Source organism: Juglans microcarpa x Juglans regia, chromosome 5S (assembly GCF_004785595.1).
Source record: "Juglans microcarpa x Juglans regia isolate MS1-56 chromosome 5S, Jm3101_v1.0, whole genome shotgun sequence".
NCBI classification, from domain to species: domain Eukaryota; kingdom Viridiplantae; phylum Streptophyta; class Magnoliopsida; order Fagales; family Juglandaceae; genus Juglans; species Juglans microcarpa x Juglans regia.
Genome location: NC_054603.1, coordinates 26,141,987 through 26,144,668, shown reverse-complemented (window position 1 = coordinate 26,144,668; position 2,682 = coordinate 26,141,987). Strand labels below are relative to the sequence as shown.

General features: G+C 35.9%; 1 protein-coding gene across 1 annotated transcript; it reads right to left on the bottom strand.

Moving 5' to 3' along the window:
- Window positions 1–2,458, bottom strand: LOC121268471 (29 kDa ribonucleoprotein A, chloroplastic-like). Its single transcript, XM_041172769.1, has 4 exons — window positions 2,003–2,458; window positions 1,751–1,852; window positions 1,021–1,320; window positions 1–128 (listed from the first exon to the last, which is right to left on the bottom strand). The coding sequence occupies exons 1-4, from the start codon at window positions 2,357–2,359 to the stop codon at window positions 66–68; spliced, it is 822 nt and encodes a 273-aa protein (XP_041028703.1). The 5' UTR covers window positions 2,360–2,458; the 3' UTR covers window positions 1–65.
- Between the last annotated feature and the right edge of the window lie 224 nt (window positions 2,459–2,682).

The following is a 2,682-nucleotide window of genomic DNA, read 5'->3' as shown; positions in this document are numbered from 1 at the left end:
GTAGCCAAAATCTGATGAGACAGTACGATGCCTTTTGTTGGTTGACAACACAAAACATTCAAAAATCAAAATTGACGTCTTGGCCTAGCTTCTGCTGCACTGACGCGTAGGGCTCTGCCATTCAAGTCCTACACCAACAAATTTTAAACAGCAAAATAGTAAATATAGGTAGAAACAAGATGTAAACAGTTTATTGTGAAAGCATCAAACTCAAATCAGATCGGACACTTGAGATTATTCATTTACCATCATACAATTACCATGCCTTAAAATATAAAAAACATCTGTCAACAGTGGCTTAAAATTAGGAGCGGTACAGCTCCAAGGAAAGAGTTATACTCTTGAATCCTTGATGCTGTGAGAATGCAAACTAGTCAAATAATTAAATATATAAATAGATATACACATATATATACACAATATGTAAAAATATTACTTTCAAGATTCAATGGATAAATATAGAGCAAATAGCCAAGATACGGTATCTATAAAAAATTAAAAACGCGTTAGCATACATAGATTAATATGTCAATCAACATTAGTGGCTATCTATGTTGATGTGGCAAGTGTTCTCATAAACTTGACTAGCACAAAAATGTCAGCCTGAGTGTAACTGACTATACATTAGATTAAATAACTTTTTTTATACAAGTACTAGATGAAATAACTTAAATTGATAAAAAACTTTAAGACTTACAATTATATTACTTGAATTTAATGATCTTCCAAATCTAACTCATAGACAGACATGGGGGAGATTCTGAGAATGATATTCAGAAAATATCTTTACCAGACATTTCTTGTTTACAAGTGAACATCAATTAATGTGTGTCCGATATAACCAACAAATGGATATAATAGACCCTCAACAAGACGGATAATTAATTATATTAAAGCTTATTATCAATCAATTATTTTGATGAGACTTCTAGATGTAGCTTGTGATTCATGAATGGTCGAAAAGCATACACTAACATTCCATAGTATGGCATCACCAATGAATAAAGATGATATACTTACAACACCATTCAAGGATTCAATAGCATTGTTGGCACCTATCGCAGAGCTGTAGGTTACAAAACCAAAGCCTCTTGATCTGCCACTCTCCCTATCATAAACCACCCTTGCTTCAACAACCTTTCCTTGCTCGGTAAACAAACTCTCAAGTGCCAAATCATCAACATCCCAAGCAAGGTTACCCACATGAACACGGTGGCCAGCACCAAAACCTGGCCCACCTCCATTGCTTCTAAAGGAGGAATCCTCCCTCCTAGGTGGAGGAGGCCCAGAATTCACCCTCAGTGCCCTTCCCTCGAGTTCCTGTCAAATATCACGAAGTTGTACCTCAGATTGCAATAAACCCATAAACCCAGCGATCAAGAACAAGAACTCATGATAAGTAAACCGGAATTGGATACCTTGCAATTACTACTATAAAAAATCCGACAATGACATCGGAAAAATAGCACTAAATATATAAACTTTATTTTTTTCCACTTGAACCGAACTTGACCTTGTCTCTAAATTTAATTAAAAATCTCACCACCAATAAACTTTGTGGCACGAGTAATTTTGAGCTCAAACTCAGTTTAAAAAGTTAGGAATTGATATAAATAAATATTTTGAAGAAACAATGCAGTTCTTTTTCCTTTAATATAGTAAACATAACTACTGCAATCCAACTTGTCAAAGTGGCAAGGCCACAAAGAACGCCTAATCAAACCAAGTACATAGAACATGATGTACTTACATAGCCATTGAACTGTTGAGCAGCAGCGTCAACTTCCTCAACTGTAGACATGGTTACAAATCCAAATCCTCTGCTTCTTCCAGTCGTCTTGTCATAAATCACCTGTCAATCACAAAGAACTCATCACATCCAACCAATCGGGTTTCTTAAAACAAGAACAAAAAAATGTATGCACAAAAAAAAAAAAAAGTATTTTTGTAACCATATAGATGAATACAAGAGGAAAAAACGGAGCTTGAGACTAAATAATACCTCGACCATTTCAACATTTCCAGCGCGTTCGAACAAGCCAGCGAGCTGAGCACTGTCAACACTGAAAGGAAGATTACCGACGAAGAGTTTGGGGTCAGGGGAAAAGCGAACCTCGTCGCCATCGCTCAAGACCTCCTCCTCTTGGTCGAACTCGGAAGAAATGGCGACGTTCGAGACAAACCGGGGGGGCGGCGAAGAGTGAAGAAACGAAGCGGAAACGGAAATGGGCTTGCAATAAAGGCTGAGAGGAGAAGGGGAGAGAGAGAACAGAGAGAGCGAAGTGGGTTTGGAATTGTAGGGGAATAGGGTTTTAGGGGCGAGAGATGGGAGGGTGACGAAAGACGCGGTGGCAGACATGGTTTCCCTGCTCTCGTGATGAGGTTCAAAGGAGGGCAGTGTATATATATATATATAGTGAAGGACGGGATCTCAATCGGTGATAACCTAAAGAAAGACCAACAATAATCATAGTGTTACTTACTTATTATTATCTATCTATTTTTTTTTTTTAATTTTTTTTATTTAATAATTAAGAAAGTAGATATTAATAAAATTATATATTTTTTTAATTTTTTCTTAATGAGTAAAAATGTTAAAAAAATATTTAAAAAAATTATAAAAAAATAAAAAATTTGAAATGAACTTAGATAGTAGATGGGTAGTAATAGGATAGTAACTCT